Source organism: Dasypus novemcinctus, chromosome 26 (genome assembly GCF_030445035.2).
Source record: "Dasypus novemcinctus isolate mDasNov1 chromosome 26, mDasNov1.1.hap2, whole genome shotgun sequence".
Classification (NCBI taxonomy): Eukaryota; Metazoa; Chordata; class Mammalia; order Cingulata; family Dasypodidae; genus Dasypus; species Dasypus novemcinctus.
In genome coordinates this window covers 47,793,061-47,810,097 of record NC_080698.1, presented here as the reverse complement: position 1 = coordinate 47,810,097, position 17,037 = coordinate 47,793,061, and the positions used below count along the sequence as shown (strand labels likewise).

Sequence of the window (17,037 nt, the reverse complement as noted above, 5' to 3'; positions counted from 1 at the left end):
ACCTCTAACTAGGTCTGTGTGTGAATACTCATTTGAAATTTAATAAATATTCTAACTCTTAAATTCATGAAGTTTTTCAGGGAAAGAAAAAAGTACTATATCATAGGTATTAAAATATAAGCTATCCTAATTTCAAAATCTTTAAGATGAAAAAAACAAGGAGCTAAAATGAAGTCACGGTAAATACACAAATATACATAGCAAATGGAATGTTAATTACAACTAGGGTGTACAATTTTTCACTCCCAGGTAAGACAAAGGGGATGATGGGGACCTTCAGGAAACTGCAAGGTCATTTTTGTAATCTTTTAGAGGGCAAGATGAACTGAAGGCTCACATTCTACATAAGCCCTCTGATACCACATCAATACTCTCACCATCTTTAATAGGCCAAACAGCAAAGAGGACAGGGAATTCTGGGGCAAAGGAAATGGAAATGAAAGAAGTTATCTGTAGCATTGAAAAGCTTAGTAGTTAATGCAGTGGGTTTGCTAAGGGGACTCCTAGAACACAGATCTAATGAGCTCCAGCAAGTCACTCATATGAAATCATACTTCCCTAAAATCAGGGTCAGCTCCCAGGACTCACCCACCAACCTGAGTAAGACCCCACCTCAGCCAGTCACAGCCTTTGGTAGCAAGGAAAACAAGAGGAATAAACAGTTAAAGTGTGGGAAAAAATCCCAGCTACTAGAGTAGCCTAGCAGAAAGGAGAGAAAACATGTTCCTTACTTAAGAGAGTTGAAATTTCAGGCCAAGTCCTAGGTGGGGTTGAATTCCTTCCACACTTAAACCCTCCTAGGGATCTGTGTGCTATTGCCTGGCTCTGCATGCACACATGTGCCCAAATATTGCTTCAGAATAAGTCAGCAAGTCCTGCACTTATGTGGCTCCTTCTGAAGTGTATCTGGATGCTATTGGGGTTAAAATTCAAAGTCTTGGGAAGTAGATGTGGCTAAGTGATTGGGCTCCCACCTACCACATGGGAGGTCTGTGGTTCGGTTCCCAGTGCCTCCTAAAGAAGACAGCGAGCTGGCATGATGGGCAGGCACGGCAAGCTGACACAAGATGACAACACAACAAGAGACCCAAGAAGAAAAACATAATGAGACACACAACAAAGCAGGGAGCAGAGGTTCCCGGTGCCTCCTGAAGAGGATGAGCAGGATGGCAAGCTGACACAACAAGATGATACAATAAGAGACACAAGTGGAAAAACATAATGAGAACAGAGATGGCTTAGGTGATTCTCCCTCCCACATCAGAGGCCCCAGGTTAGGTTCCTGGTGACACCTAAAGAAACAAAGACTAGCAAGTGCAAACAATGAGGGGATGGTGAGAGATAAATAAAATATGTCTTTAAAAAAAAACCCTTGAAGTCTTTCAAAACAGTGCTGAATTCTTAGTAGCCTTTATAAGTAAATATATTCTCAAGCCACAGATACTAAAAATACAACTATCATTAGGTAGGTGTCTGAAATTTAATTTCAAATATAAACCAGGATTAAGAGTTTGATATTCTTGGAAAGAGTGAAAAGAAGATGTACTTCCCATGGTATATATTTCTGAAAGGTCTGATTTCAGATATTTTGTAATTAATTTTGCTTTTCTTTCTTGAAGGCAGGCAAAAGAATGACAAACTTGAGAAGCTGGGGTGAATGGGCCCACCAGTCATCCCCTGGGACACCCATGGCTCCCATGGACCCAGTTTTCTGCAACCCTCCCTTCATTTAGTTTCTCTAGGAAATAAAGAGGCACCCCAGTACAAAATGACCTAATTAAACAGACTTCATGACGTTATATAGAGTACCCACACTTCTGATCACAGTAGTCTTCCTTCACTGAACTCCAGGTGTGCCTCCATTCACCTACTGGTGGCCCCAGGCCATTATCACAGATTCCAGTCTGTACCATCTGTTGCAACTTACTCTCACTTAGCAAATCCCAGTAGCTCCCTCTGAGCTCCAAATGCCTTGAAGCTGCCTTTGATTCTCCCAGGTTAAGTCCTTCCATTCAACAAACATGATCTACAAAACCAAGGTGGACAACATCGCTTCCCTCTCGGGCTCCTTGTCTAATGTAGAGACAAGTCTTTTCTTGATAGGCTAGTGGTTTGTTTTACAGGTTGCCCACCCAAAGAAACAACTGTTTTCTCTCTCATTAGTTCCTGTTTTTATTTTTATTACCTCCTGTCATTAGAGTCTTTTTATTACTAAGCACTGAGCTGTGTCTGACACATGATACTCATATTTGAATAAATAAATGTAGACTTGTTTGCTTGTAACATATGCACTGAGATTTCTTACAAGAGTTTACCAGGTGGTGAGATTTCTTTTGATTTTATTTAGTTGGATTACTTGATTCTCTCTTCTAAGTATCATTTACAGAGAAATAAGACTATTTTTAAAGACAATATTGTTGTCATGTAACTTCCAGTGGGAAGCCTTCCTAGATCACTTTCACACTCCCCAAATCAAGTTAGCTGCTCCCATCACATGCCCCAAAACTTCTTAAAATAAATGTTACTATTACAAATATTTAATGGATATCAGGCACAGTACAGGGTTTATACCTACAGGACCTCAGGCAGTCCCCATTAGTGCCATTTTACAAATGAAGACTCTGAGGCTTAGTGAGATTAGATCTCAGGGCAGGTAAGTAGGGGAACTGGGATTCTCAACCCCAAGGTCTTAGTCACCATTGCCCACTTCCTCACTTTTATGTCCAATTCCAGCCCTTTTTGACTTTGTTATTGCTTATATATTGTTCTGTGGTACCCACTAAAACTAAAGGCAGGGATTTAATCTATCTGGCTTCCACTTGTTGACTGAACACATGCCCTGGCTGTTCATATATCCCTGGTCAGGCTTCTACTCCCAGATGATGAGCCCAATAGGGGAAAGGGGTTAACAGAACCAAACCACTTCCTGAGTCCAGTTCTATTCTTTTAGCTCAATCTCAGTTTCATATGAATCTTAAAACTGGATATGTAAAGAAGCAAAAAACTCTAGTTCTTCCCACTAAATCGTATCATGCTCCTCTTCTTTCAAAGAGGCACCACCCTCTCAACATCGCCTCAATGGTTCACAAAGAAGGAAAGGTAAAAGGAGACTGGTAACTCCTCTAGAGTAGGGCTATGGAGAGACCGTGGCCTGGAAGGTGAATACAAGATAGGAGTGTTGGCGATGAAGGGGGGGAGGAGGGAAGAAACCAAACAGGTAGATGCAGTATGGTTAGGAAGACCTGGCTTTTAACTTATTACTTCTGTGACATTGGGCAAAGGCAAACTACTTCTCTGAGCCTCAACTTCTTTGTCTTTACAATGAGGATGATACCAACTTCTTCACCGGGTGGTTACAGGACCGAATTGTGCTAGTGTATGTGAACCTCCAATGTCAGACAAACATAGGCACTCAGTTTGCTTCAAGGACTAGATTCAGTCAGCTCTTGTTTCTTACAGGAAAAGTTACTGTGAGGAAACCAAGACTGAGATCCTTAACATACTGCTACTCAAAGTCGCCTGACATCACCAGGGAGCTTGTTAGAAAAATGCAGAATCTCTAGGCCCACCCAGAGCTACTGAATCAGATTCTGCTTATTAACAAGATCCCCAAGCTATTTGCTCAGAAGGTCAAGTTTGAGAAGTGCCATCTTAACTACAGCTCAGCTGAGATTTATATCAGAATGCCCCAGGGACCCAGAGGTTGAACCATCGAACAGCACTGAAGAAGGGTGGAAAGAAACGAAAGGGCAAGGAAAAAGAGCTTTTGTTCAAAAACATCAGCCTAAGGTTTTATGGAATTCCAGTTTACCTACCCCTGGAAGGAGTCAGGAATAGAAAATAACCATAAATAAACTGAACTATAACAAAGCCCAATTCTTTAGGCTTGACACTCTGGAGTTCTTTTACAACTGAGGATGTGATAATTTCTGTGATCAACATACAAGAATCCTTAACTTAATATATTCATCTTCTCAGTGAACTCCACAACAACCCTGTGAGATGGGCACTCTTGAAGGTATCCCTGTTTTAGAGATGAAGAAATTAAGCCTTAGCCCTTCAGTTCCTGACCTGGATGTTCCTGATTGAAAGCCTTCACTGCCTCCCTGTGGTTGTTCTCAGGCTTTGGCATATATAAGACTCATTAAGGGAGCTCTCCGAGAATGTAGATTTAAAAGTTCTTATTCCAACGGCCTGGGAAGAAGTCTAGAATGTATAATTTTAAGGAATCACCCAGGAGATACTGCCACAATAAAACCATGCTTAATACCCACACATAATCCACATGTATCATAATCTGTGGCCTGATCACTCTATGCAAGTTCCTAAGGACATTTCAGGTAAACAACAATTCATTCTTCCAAGTCCAGCTCTAAAGGCTCTCTACCTACAAATAGGCAGAATTAATCACTCTTCCCATCTGCCTACAACCATGCTTCTCAAATCTTAATGTGCACATGAATCAGCCTCTTTTTACACTGCGATTTTGATTCAGTAGCTATGGAGCCTGTGAGTCCGCATTTCTACCAAGTTCCTGGAGGCTCTGATAGCCACACTTTGAGGGTCAAGGTGTACTGTACTGTGCAGCACGCCTCTACTGTACACTTACCACAGTACATCAGCAGGTTGTACAATAAATACTGGTGATAACAGCTGCTGGAATTCCCTTAAGATCAGCAAGCTGGAAGACTAGGTGAACAAATTCTGAGATCAATGTAAGGCATTTCCTGGAACTTCACTACTTTTATGATTTGTTAATGTCAAACAACTGTTATGCCATTTGACGTGTATGTGCCAGGTGCTTTATATCTACTTTGGAATTAACTGTTATCCCACATAAAGCACTCAGTTCACATAAAACTCCCAGTAAATGGTAGCTCTTATTTCTAATTCTTACAATAACCACATCAGTCTTGTATTAGCCCCATTTATCATCAGGGACTGTATTAGTCACTTTTCCAGAATTCTAATTACTTCTCACAAGAATCACATGAGGAAGAGACTTAACAATGAGCAAACTAAAGACAAAAAGGTTAAATAGTGTGCCTCAGGTTAGTTACTCAGTCAAAGTGTGGCGGAGGATGTTAACTTATGCAGTCTGACTCCAGACCTAAGGCTCTTAAGCACTACATCTAGGAAAAGGGCTCTCAAGTGTATCTTAACACAGTATACTCCCCACTCCCCTACCACACTCCCCAAAAATGGAAAACAGAGGTTCAAGGAGGTGACATGTGAAGTCAAATATCTGTGGTCGGGAAGAAAGCTTGGCCCAATGGATAGGGCATCTGCTTACCACATGGGAGGTCCGCAGTTTAAACCACCCCCCCCACCTCCTTGACCCATGTGGAGCTGGCCCATGTGCAGTGCTGATGCACACAAGGAGTGCAGCCTGCCCAGGGATGGCACTGCACACACGGAGAGCTGACAACAAGATGACCCAACAAAAAGAAATAGATTCCCAGTGCTGCTGATAAGGATAGAAGCGGTTACAGAAGAACACACAGCGAATGGACAGAGAGCAGACAACTGGGGGTGGGGCGGGGAGGGGAGAGAAATTTAAAAAAATAAAAAAATGTCTGTGGTCAATGAGCTCTGGGGTTTAGTGAAGATAGAAATCCAGAGCTGTGACCCCAAAGCCCTCATTCTATGCCAAGCTACCTTGCCAACCTAACTCAACAAACCCTGAAAAAAAAAAAAAAGGCTTAACAGCTGGGTAAGTGAGTCTGCCCCAACCCAGCTGCTGCCCAGCAGCAGTTGGATTCCCCGTCCCTGGGATGAGCTGTCAGGGCATCTCCAGACAAGTACACCATGGTCACAGGTTGCTCACGTGTCTTTCTCCTTCTCAGAGCTCTCATACTCCAGAAACACGATGTGCCGGGGGTAATGGCCACAGATCTCCCCATTCATGTTTTGGATCACGCTGTAACAGTAGTCTCGGCCAAACAGCTCCAGACATCTCTTCTCAATGCGATCAACCTGTACAGAGGAGCAGACCTGTACATGAAGATGATTCTGGGGTTCTATATGTGAGAATTAGGCAGTCTATAACCTGGAGAGGTCACTGGGAATGGCATGTATATCTGTGATTGTAACTTAATGCTGGAAAAATATGCTGCTAGATCACAGACCCTAAATATGTACAGTGCATGACCCCAAATGTGATACGTTTTGGGAGAGCCTCTGAATTCTCAAACATTGCAAGTGAAATCAGGTGTATTAATCATCTGGGGAGGATGATTATTGCTTTCATTAGATTCTCAAAGAGGTCCACAATCCATAAAATACTAGGAACTCTGGCTCTACATTACTTTAATCCATTACCTTCCCTTGGCTCCAGATTTTTCCACATTCTAAAGCTATGGAGCAGTAACTAAAAGCTCTAGTCAGTGAAATGAGTACAAGGTGCAAAGCTGTCTCCTTATATACCACTTGTCTATGACACAGAAGGAACAGCTCTCCCTAAAATTGTTGTTTTGTTCACAGCTCAGGGAATGGTCCACAAAAAAAGATGTATAAAACTGTAACATCTTGAAAATTTGCAAGAGATCAGGAAACCGTTGTTTTCAAAAAGGCACCCTAGACTGGCATTCAGACTAGCTACAATGAAATTCAGGTGTAATTTACAGCAACCCTAATCTTAAAGGACTTTAAGATAGAGAAGGGGTCCAGCCCTTTAACACCCACTCAAAATACCCTACTTAAAGCCCACTCAGACATGAACTATCAATGGGGAGGGGAAAAGTCACAGTGGTTTAAACCAGGGATTCTCAACTCTTAAAGTGCATTAGAATCATTAAGAATCCTGTTAAAAATATGAATTCCTGGTTTCCCAGAAGTGTGAACTTAGGTCTACAACAAGGCCAAGGTATCTTTACTTTTTACCAGGAGGTCCCACAGATCGAACCCAGGTCCTCCATATGGTAAATGGGAGCACAAATGCTTGAGCCACAGCTGTTTCCCTAATATTTATTTTAAATAATATCCCCAATTGATTCTGAAAGAGGTGGACCTTAGCCTACACTCTGAAAAAATACTTGGTCATTTGGAGAGGGGGAAGTCCCCATCCTCGCTGAAGTCTTTCCTGAGTTACCTCAGAGACCAGTAGATACTACTACAGCATGTTCCAGGCTAGGTAACCCCTAGAACCAAACAAGAGTTTCCTAGACCAGGATGAAACAGAATCTCACTGGAAAACATGATGCTAACCCTGTAAAAACCACACTGGGAAGGAAAGATGATAAGGTCAGCAAGATTCCCATCTGACCACCAAAGAGTATCTAGGATGGGGATGGTGTGACCAGACTGGCAGCCTTCCAAGTGTGGCAGTATAAAGACTAAGGGGAATACCAAAGGGGGAAGAAAAAGGAACTGAGACCTGGTTTTAAGAAGGGAACAGAAAGTGTAGACTGTCCTTCTGATCTGTAGGGAGAGGAAGGGATAGGGATAGGCTTAAAGCATCCTGGGACTGTGTAAAGAGTTTACACCTCCCATTCATCTTTTAGCTTCATGCTTTCCTACCATCCCCACAGTTCCTTCATTCTGACCTCTGAATCTGAGAAATCCTCTTTTTTATTTTTTAGATTTGTAGGACTTTGCCTCCACAGCCATCTAAGCACAGGACAGTAATCTCTCTTAGCTCCACTTATCCAGCCTTTGAACCTGGCCCTCTCAGCTCTGATGCTTGATACCCAAATCTCTTGCCTGTAACCTAAAGGACCTTCTTCCTTGGCTCATTTTGACCCCAGTTCCTCTTTTTATTTTCAAACACAACCCTTGTTCTCTGGGTCCAGACCCCAGAACCTCTCCTCTTCCTCGGCCAGGGATTAGGGTGGTTAGTGCGGGTTCCACTCTGATCCCTGACCTCAGCCTTTTCACTGACTCCCAAAACCAGGGGTCTCTTCTTCCTGCTCCCTCTGTCTCCAGGCTCACCTTCGTGCCACCTGACCCGCTACCATCCTTGGCCCGGTACTGAGTCCGGGAGAACTCCTCCAGCAGCTCCCCAAGTCCCGGCTCCTGGGGCATCGAACTGCCGGAAGAGGCCGAGGACCCCGCCGAAGCAGCAGCGGCGGCCGCACGAGCGCCAGCCATGACAAGCCGAACGTCCCCTTCGGCGCCCCGCGTTCCCCTCAGCGGTCCAGGCCCCGGCCCATGGCCACCTGCGGCACCGACTGAGTCCTCGGCACCTCTCGAACCACCTCAGCTACCGCCGCCTTCTTCAATTTCCGGCCCCGCCCCACCCTGCCGGATGTTTACGCCGGTCCTGACCAATCAGCGCCCGGGACTCGCGCCCTGCCCCACGACTACCGGCCCACCCCGAAGCGGAGCGTTCCAAGTGATCTCGCGGAGGAGACCACGGCCATTAGTAGATGCTTGGTGCTCCGCCCCACGGGGTTTCCCCTGGGGAAGCCGGGCCAAACCATTGGGGCTGCCGAGTCGGGGGTGGCTGGAGAATCTGGTTGAAGGAACCATTGGGGGAAAAAAAAAAACAGAGGAAGAGTGGAATAAACCATTACAGTGAGGGGAGAAGGAAACCCTTGGAAGGAAGCAAATTAGTATTGACAACCATGTAATAATGGTAGATTTCATCAAGCACTTTTCTTCCATGCCTTCATTACCTTTTCACCAAGTCCCGGTAACTACAGTGCTAATATCAACTCCTTTTTACGGAGGAAGAAACCGAGGGTGAGAAGGTAAAGTGAGCGGCCTTGAAATTCTAGGATTCAAAAGTCCTTTATTTTTTTCTTAATATATTGCAAACATCCACAGAAGTGGAGAGAAAAGTATAACACACCCTCATTAATCAGTTTCAACAATAGTGAACGCACGACAATCTTGTTTAACCAATCCCTCCCAGCGGAATTATTTTAAAGCAAATCCCAGCCATAATATTGGATAAAGGTGTAAATGGTAAAGACAAATGAGTTGTGTGGCAAAGAGACTTAAAAATGAGTCGGGAGGTCATCAGGGGGTCATGCTTTCGTACATCTCAGCGCAATCTCAGAGACAGCCAAAGTAGCTATAACCACAGGTAGTGGTGCTCCTGAGGGCTATGGAGACACCTGGTCATGGCAGATGGCTCTGGAGTCCGGTGCCTTGCCAGTGGGCCCTGCTTTCAAATTTGTGGTCCTGCGTGTGATGGAGTTGAACTCAGATGTGACTTCTTTATACATGACTCTTCTGTCTCTTTTACTGAACCTATGGTTGGCGCTGGAATCGGTGTATGCCCAGAGATTCAGTCTCCGGACTGTCTAAGTGCCAGCTGGGCCCTGAGCCTCAGCAGAGTTGTAACACCTACTCTCCAGTTCGTTGGACTTACCCAGGTCAGCTAACAAGGAGGTGAGGACAGTCAACCACCACACCAAGGAACCAAGAGAGTCTACAACTGCAAGCAGGAGAATCCAATCAATCAGCCATGTGGGATTTAAGCCACCTCTTAATTAAGAGGTGGAGTGGGGGGAAGCAGACATGGCTTAATTTATAGAGCATCTGTCCACCATATGGAGGGTCCAGGGTTCGATCCCCAGGGCCTCCTCACCCATGTGGTAAACTGGCCGACGTGCAGTGCTACCCCATGCAAAGAGTGCCATTCCATGCAGAGGCGCTCCCACATAGGGGTGCCCCACTGTAAGGAGTGTGCCCTGCAAGGAGAGCCGTCCCATGTGAAAAAAGCACAGCCCGCCCAGGAATAGTGCCGCACACATGGAGAGCTGACGCAGCCAGATGATACAACAAAAAGAGATGCAGTTTCCTAGTGCCACCGTATAATGCAAGTGGATGCAGAAGAACACACAGCGAATGGACATAGAGAGCAGACAACAAGGGGAGAGGGGGAAGGGAAGGGGAGAGAAATAAATAAAATAAATTCTTAAAAAAAAACATCAAAAACGGTGGAGTGGGCATCTCCATCCTAGAGTCCTCAGGATTGGGGAATAAAATATGGACTAGCGTGGATTTACTGATATTCTACTATAGAATTATTCTGACTCTAGCAATGGAAGAAATTATATCATTGATGTGGAGACAGTGGCCATGGGAGTTGCTGAAGGCAGGGAGAGGGAGAAAATGGTGTGATATGGGGCATTTTCGGGACTTGGAGTTGTCCTGAAAGATATTGCAGGGACAGATGCAGGACATTATACATCGTGCCATAGCCCACTGAATAGACTGGGTTACATAGTGTAAACTATGTAAACTGTAATCTATGCTGTGTAGCTGGACTCCAAAATGTACTCATCAAATGCAATGAATGTACCACACTAATGAAAGAAGTTGTTGGTGGGTGAGGGGGGAGGGGTGTGGGGAGTGGGGGATATGGGAACCACTTATTTGTATTTTTTAATATTTATTTTATTTTCCCCCTCCCCCCTGCTGTGTTTACTGTCTATGTCCATTCACTATGTGATCTTCTGTATCTAGTTTTCTTTTTGTCTTTTCATTTTTACTCCTCTAGGATCACTGGGGACCTCATGTGGAGAGAGGTTCCCTGTCACCTGTGCGACCTCAGTTCCTGGTTTCTGCTGTGCTTCACCATGGCTCTCCCCTTTGTCTCTCTTTTGTTGTGTCATCAAATTGCTGCGTAACTCACTTGTGCAGGCACTGGTTCACTGCATGGGCACTTGACTCACCGTGCGAGCACTGGATTGCCTCAGAAGCACTCGGCTTGCCCCAGGGGCACTCACATAGGCACTGGCTCACCACGCAAGCATGCTTTCTCTTTTTTTCCCAGGAGGTCCCAGGGACCCAGGTCCTCCCATATGGTAGGCAAAAGCCCTATCTCTCTTTTTTTTTTTTAAGATTTTTTATTTATTTCTCTCCCCTTCTCCGGCTCCCTCCCCTCCAAGCTCTCTGCTCTCTGTGTCCATTCACTGTGTGTTCTTCTGTGTTCGCTTGCATTCTTGTCAGTGGCACTGGGAATCTGCATCTCTTTTTGTTGTGTCATCTTGCCGCATCAGCTCTCCATGTGTGCGGTGCCACTCCTGGGCAGGCTGCACATTTTTTGTGCTGGGCGACTCTCCTTATAGGGTGCACTCCTTGCGCGTGGGGCTCCCCTACGCGGGGGACACCCCTGCGTGGCAGGGCACTCCTTGTGCGCATCAGCACTGCATGTGGGCCAGCTCCACACGGGTCAGAAGGCCCTGGGTTTGAACCGTGGGCCTTCCCTGTGGTAGGCGGACGCTCTAACCATTCAGCCAAATCTGCTTCCCAGAAGCCCTATCTCTTGAGACATATCCACTTCCCCTCTTATATTTTTTAATGTAACATTTTGTGTGATCTATGTATCTTTTAAAAATAAATAAAAAATGTATTAAAAACAACAACAAGGGGGTGGGGAGAAATAAATAAATAAAATAAATATTTTAAAAAAAGAGCATTGAAGCCAATATTATTGCGTTTTCCAGGCACAAGACTCTTTTCTAAACATACCCAGAGTCACCTGAACCTCAATTATTTTAGCCCTAATTGGGACCTGCTGGCACCCAAAGGTCTGTGCTTTCTCCTGATACGGGTGCTGTATTCAGTTCACTTTTTGGAGACTGCATGCCCTTTTTGACTACTCATCACTTCACTCATTCCTACATATGCATGCCACCTTTCAGCCTCAGTCCCATTTTTTCCAGTGCTTTTTGTCATCATGAAAACCCTCAAGAAATTGAGTAGGTCATGGTCTGCCCTTTCTTTTTTTAAAGATTTATTTGTTTCTCCCCGCCCCCGCTGGTTGTCTGTTCTCTGTGTCTATTTGCTTCTTCTTCTTTGTCCGCTTCTGTTGTTGTCAGTGGCATAGGAATCTGTTTCTTTTTGTTGTGTCATCTTGTTGTGTCAGCCCTCCGTGTGTGCGGCACCATTCCTGGGTAGGCTGCACTTTCTTTCGCGCTGGGTGGCTCTCCTTACGGGGCACACTCCTTGCGCGTGGGGCTCCCCTACGTGGGGGATACCCTGCATGGCAGGGCACTCCTTGCGCACATCAGCACTGCGCATGAGCCAGCTCCACACGGGTCAGGGAGGCCCGGGGTTTGAACCGTGGACCTCCCATGTGGTAAACAGATGCCCTAACCACTGGGCCGAGTCCACCGCCCATGGTCTGCCCTTAACAAGTGTTTAGGGCAGCATGGACAAGTTCTGTAGAGGCAATTACTAATGGAAAAGAAAATCCTTTGCAAAAATCAAGGAAACAAATGCTGAGTTTATTTTTTAGCCAGGAAAGGAAGCAGTGCTGGTGTAGAAATTCACTGAGGCTACCTAAAGTGGTGAACTTGGGAATTTTATGTGCTAGAAAGAGGGGCATTCTTTGTGGTGATACTAATGAAGGATTGATCTTACACCTTAGATAGAGTGGAATGAATCCATAAGTCTGTAGGCAGATGGTTAAAACAATCCATTGTTCATTAGGGAGAGTCTTCAATTAGGTCTGATGAGGATCTAGCTTTGAGTTCTTAATCCTAAATCAGACATCTATTTCTCAAACCTGAATGTGAAAATGAATCTCCTGAAGAATGTTGTTAAATTGCAGATTTTGATTTGGAAGGGCTGGGGTAGGCCACAAGTGTCTGCATTTCTTACAAACTCAAGGTGATGCCTGTTAGATGTCAGAGTGAGGCGACTGGGATGCAGAGACCAGCGATTACAGGCAAGGATTTATTGAGAAAATCCAACAGGAAGCGGTCTGAAGATAGAAACTTCAGCCCGGCCCTGGCAGAGGCCATGAATTCATAAAGTATATCCACAGGTGGGAACATGCTGAGTCAGCGGGAGGGGGTTGGGGCTTGGGTAAGACCGGAGGGCCTATAGGGATGGCTGGGGGTGGTGGGCAAGGGGCAGTGAATTCTAGGGGTACGGGAGGGGTTGTGGGGTCCTGTGGCCTCTTTGCCTATTGTGAGGAAATGAACTGTATCTGGACAGGTAGGCTCTGGATGGGGGGCTGTTCTATATCACGGGACGTGGCTCCTTCTGAGTAAATGGCTGGTCGCACTTCCGCAACGGGGCAGGTTACTCATCAACTTGGGGTTTCTGCAAGTCGTGGCTGTTATTTGGGTCGGGGGCTAGGGATGGGGCCTAGTCCTGTCATTCTCGGGTTTTGATTATAATAATAAAAGATAAAGTAGGTCTGAGAGTGGACAGCCAGGCTCACACATGAAGGGTGGAGGAAAGGGGGCATTGGCTCCTTCTGGCTGCTTCTGCTATCAGGGGGCATAGGGGGTCCTTCTCTGGCAGCTCGGCTGGTGGGGTTTTGCATCCTGAGGTGGTTATTGATAGTTGTTGTCTAACGGAAAGGCCTCATTTACATATTCTTGGGCGGTTTTTTGAACAACTCGGTAGATGAATTGGATGAGGAGCTGTAGGAGACAAGGGCCACAAATGAGGAAAAGAAAAATAATTATTATTGGGGTTATTAGGGGTAATAGTATAGCTTTTAAGGGTGAAGAAATATTAGAGGAAAGAGGAGAGCCAGCATTGGCTTCCATAATTTTCATCTCTTGCTCTCTGAATAGTTTCAATGTTTTCCTTTAGGGCTTTTAGGTTTTCTTCTACTTGTCCAGTCTTATTTATGTAGAAGCAACAGGTTTCATTAATAATAGCACATGTGCCTCTGGGTATAGCTGTAAAAACGTCAAAGGCTCTTCAATTTCGCATGACTACCAAGGCTACGCTATTGATTCCCATTTGTTGATTATTAATTGCATGTACTGTGGCATTCCAGGATAGTTGTAGTTGTAAGGAAATGTTTAAAATAGCTTGTTCTAGGAGAGGAATTCCAGCAAAACAGAAAAGGCTCCGGAAGTTAGTATGCCCTATTCCATGTTTTTCTAGAATTGGTTATTGTTGGTATGGTAACCAAACTCTGGATCACCCAAAAAGTGTTTTTTTTCTGTGTTTGTGTTTTGGGGAAGGTGAGGTTTCAAGGAAGGAGCCAAGATTGAGGATTAAGCCAGAGGGGACCATGTTTTGTGGCTGGAGGATTGTAGCATTAGAGGTTATAGATACAATGGTACGGGTTCCTGTCCAGACCACCAGCAAAACTAAGTATGCTGAGTTACCACAGAGAAAATAAAATCCTGTTCCTACCAGGGTTAAAGCAGTGGAGGGGCCGGAAGGGATAAAGTAAGCCTTGGGACAACTAGGAATGTGGAACATTTGGGTACCCCCACATAGCACATTGACACACAGTGGAGAATAGTATGATTTGGATGGGTTGTAAGTGAGATTGGTTTGGCATAAAAGATTTCTGAATAGAAAGGAAAAGAGATTTTTGGGGTTCTTTTTAACCTCTGATTGGACTTAGTTATATAGTTGTCCAGACTGAATGCCAATTCCAAATAGTTCTTTCTTTTGGTATGAGCTATTGAAACAGAAGATATCCTCACAGGGAAACGGACTTGGCCCAGTGGTTAGGGCGTCCGCCTACCACATGGGAGGTCCGCAGTTCAAAGCCCGGGCCTCCTTGACCCATATGGAGCTGGCCTATGTGCAGTGCTGATGTGTGCAAGGAGTGCCCTGCCACGTAGGGGTGTCCCCCCATGCAGGGGTATCCCCTGCGTAGGGGTGTCCCCTGTGTAGGGGCGCCCCACGGGCAAGGAGTGTACCCGTAAGGAGAGCCACCCAGCGTGAAAGAAAGTGCAGCCTGCCCAGGAATGGCGCTGCCCACACTTCCCGTGCCGCTGACAACAACAGAAGCAGACAAAGAAACAAGACGCAGCAAATAGACATAGAGAACAGATAACTGGGGGAGGGGGGGGAATTAAATAAATCTTAAAAAAAAAAGATATCCTCACTATAGGTGTTTTTTGCTAAACTTAGGTAGTATTGTTTGATTAATACTACTGTCATTCCATATTAGTGTAGAATTGAGGTGTTTTCTAGTGATTTTTGAGTTGGTTTGCCAAGTTGAGGAGGTTGTATTGAATATTATAGTGTGACTGCAAAAGTGAGAAGAGATGTGTCCCAAGTTAGTTGTATAAGATTGGGATGAGATGTGTTTAAAGCATAAGAAGAGTTTATCCATTAGGGTAGTGATTGCTCCAATAGAATGTGAATTGTCTTCCTTTTGCGACTAGTTTAAAGCCTGTCAGAGAATGAGGATATCTTCATATTTAGGTAAAGATGGAGAGGGGGTACTAACCCAGTGGCCTCTGAAACTAGTGTATTGAGGGAGGACACGTACTAGCATTTCAGGACTAAGAGGGAACGCTAACAGGGAGATGGTTTCAGCATGAGTGTTTTCGGGACAAATCCAGCAATTGGAGTGGTTAGTGATTGAAACTGTAGATTGGATAGTATATGTATTAGTCAGCCAAAGGGGTGCTGATGAAAATAACCAGAAATTGGTTGATTTTTATGAAGGGTATTTATCTATGGTAGGAGCTTACAGATATTAGGCCATAAAGCATAAGTTACTTCCCTCATCAAAATCTATTTTCATGTGTTGAAGCAAAATGGTTGCCAACATCTGTGAGGGTTCAGGCTTCCTGGGTTCCTCTGTGCTCAGCTCCTCTGTTTTCTCTACAAGGTCAGCTGTAGACTATCAGGTGAATGGCTGTCTCTCTCCCTGAGGCTTCAGCTTCAGCATCAAACTCCAACATCAAAACTCCAACATTAAAAACTCCTAACTCTGTCCTTTGCCGTGCCTTTTATCTGTGAGCCTCACCCACCAAGGATGGAGGCTCAATGCCCTACTGGCACAAGAGGTTTACCTGATTCCTTAATCAAGTAAACCTCTGAATCCAATATAACCTAATATGCCCAGAGGAAAAGATCACTTTACAAACATAATCAAATATTTCTTTTTGGAATTCATCAATAATATCAAACTGATAGAGTATATGTTAGGGGATGGTATAGAGTGGTATGTAAAGTAGATATGTGAGGCAGTGTATGAGGAAGAAGTATAAAAGATTCATGATTCAGAGAAAAGGACGGTAGTAGTGACAAAAGAGAAGAGAAGGATTTCTTCAGGCTTGAAGTCAGAAAAATTTCCCTGAAGCCAGAGATCCCAGATAATATCAAATATTGGTCAACGGTAATGATCTGTGCAGCATCAAAGTGAGTAAGATGTTCTAAAAAAAATTCTTCAGAAGGTTCCAGCATCGTGACATGAGTTTTGGGTTCTTTTAAGATTTTTACTCGCAGGTCATCACAGAAATACTTATCTGAAGAATCCAGTTGGTTGGGCTGCTTCGTGATGCCAGGGTTTAGGGCGGAGGAATCTGGCAGTGGTGATGCTGGTTTAAACACAGAAAAGTGTACCCAGGAAGGATGGTTTGAAAGACTTGCTGCAGTTGGTGTTCTTCAAAGGACAAGGGTGGCTTCAACCCCAGGTACTGGTTCTCCTGAGGGCTATGGAGACCCACAGAGATATGGTCATGGCAGATGGCTCTGGAGCTCAGTACCATGTCATTGGGCCCTACTTTGGAATTTGTGTTCCTGAGTGTGATGAAGTTGGACTCAGATGTGACCTTTCTACACATGCCTCTTCTGTCACTTTTAAGGAACCTTTGGTTGGTGTTAACATTGGTGTATACTCAGGAGACTTGAATCTCTGGACTGTCCATGTGCCAGCTGGGCCCTGAGCCTCGGCAGAGTTGCAACTCCTACTCTCTGGTTCGTTGGATTTACCCAGGTCAGCTAACGGGGAGGTGAAGATGGTCAATCACCACACCAGGGAACTGAGAGTGCCTACAACTGCAAGCAGGAGAATTGTATCCATCATCCATATGGAATCTAAGCCTCCTTTCGATATAGAGGTGGAGTGGGCATCACCATCCCAGGGTCCACAGAATGGAGGAATAAAATATGGATTAGAGTGGACTTTACTATTATAAAACTTTTGTGACTACTAATAGAAGAAATTGTATGATTGATAGGGAGAAAGTAGCCACAGAAGTTGCTGAGGGCAGGGAGTGGGAAGAAGAGACGTGATGAGGGGGCGTTTTTGGGACTTTGGAATTGTCCCAAATGATATTGCAGGGTCAGATGCTGGACATTATATATCCCGCCATAACCCACTGAATGTACCGGGGAAGAGTGTGAACTACAGAGTAAATT

The 17,037-nt window shown here is 44.8% G+C and overlaps 1 protein-coding gene across 3 annotated transcripts in view; it reads right to left on the bottom strand.

Moving 5' to 3' along the window:
* MTMR14 (myotubularin related protein 14) overlaps positions 1–8,253 on the bottom strand; it is a 45,623-nt gene extending 37,370 nt beyond the window's left edge. For 2 of the 3 annotated variants that reach the window (XM_058288783.2, XM_058288782.2), the window contains exons 1-2: positions 7,930–8,247; positions 5,828–5,976 (exon numbers count right to left, since the gene is read on the bottom strand). In XM_058288783.2, the coding sequence (XP_058144766.1) occupies positions 5,828–5,976; positions 7,930–8,088 (308 nt within the window). In that variant the 5' untranslated portion in view covers positions 8,089–8,247. Of the gene's footprint in view, positions 1–5,827; positions 5,977–7,929 lie in introns of all 3 variants that reach the window. The other variant, XM_058288781.2, reaches the window with a different exon arrangement.
* Between the last annotated feature and the right edge of the window lie 8,784 nt (positions 8,254–17,037).